This window comes from Galeopterus variegatus, unplaced genomic scaffold (assembly GCF_000696425.1).
Source record: "Galeopterus variegatus unplaced genomic scaffold, G_variegatus-3.0.2 Scaffold237, whole genome shotgun sequence".
Taxonomy (NCBI): domain Eukaryota; kingdom Metazoa; phylum Chordata; class Mammalia; order Dermoptera; family Cynocephalidae; genus Galeopterus; species Galeopterus variegatus.
The window spans coordinates 450,563-451,495 of NW_007726348.1; the positions used below are offsets into that span (position 1 = coordinate 450,563).

A 933-nucleotide genomic window follows, 5' to 3' on the forward strand; every position below is an offset into this window, starting at 1 on the left:
AAAAAAAATGTGTATCATTCTTTTAAAATTCACTTATGCAACCATCTTTGTGGCAAATTAGAAAGAACATTAACTCTAAATATTTTATCAAGCCTAGCAAGTCACAGATCTCAATTTTTTGATAGAAAAGATTAAAGGCTAAATTCGGCTACAAATTTGATACATAATAAATGCATCCTTGATCTTATCCTCATCCTACACCCCATGTCTGGGGTCGTTTCACTCTGTTTCAGTTTGTTACACCTCAGAAGATATTGTGCAATTTTAGATTAAATTGAGACTGCTTTGAAGAGGTAAACTGCAATCAAATTAGTATCAACAAGGGATGAAGTCTCACCTCACTGGCTATTTCCCTGGATGCTTTTGCTGCTTTAATTGGTATGGCATCAACAGGAAGATCGTAACCTTTTTTCTTCAGCTCCTCATAACCCATTCGGTAGAGTTTCTGTTAAGAAATGAAGAAGATCACTTTGAGAAAAACTGCTCTTCTTAAACAACTGAAGAATAATGAATCCAATGTGCTAAATATTTTAAGAGTCCATAAGAGTAGTATCTATGCTCTAGCATACTCAACTGTAATTGGAAATTATGCCCATTGATTGCTAATGATCCCATTTTAAACTTTAAAGCTCTTTAATTACTTAGATCAACAAAATTGAATGTCAGCTCTTTCTAAATACTTATGAGAATCAGGCAGAAGTGAATCAATAGGGAAATAAAATGAAAAATTATTTAAGTGCTATTTTCCAATTAATGCTGAGGGTTTCATTAAAAGTTTTTGTTAGAAAAGAGCAATGCCTTTCTATCTACTACTCTAGAGGAGGAAAATCATGCTTAAGATGATATCTCTTCCATGCAGCTAATGCATTGTAAGATAGCATCTTTCTCACAACACAGGATGTCCAAAGTAGAATCCACATCAGGAGGTAAGCT

At 33.7% G+C, this 933-nt stretch overlaps 1 protein-coding gene across 1 annotated transcript in view; it reads right to left on the bottom strand.

Moving 5' to 3' along the window:
* Positions 1 to 933, bottom strand: part of NEB (nebulin) — a 225,660-nt gene that overhangs the window by 140,439 nt on the left and 84,288 nt on the right. The window contains exon 56 of the mRNA XM_008566372.1: positions 338 to 445. Within this exon, the coding sequence (XP_008564594.1) occupies positions 338 to 445 (108 nt within the window). The remainder of the gene's footprint in view (positions 1 to 337; positions 446 to 933) is intronic.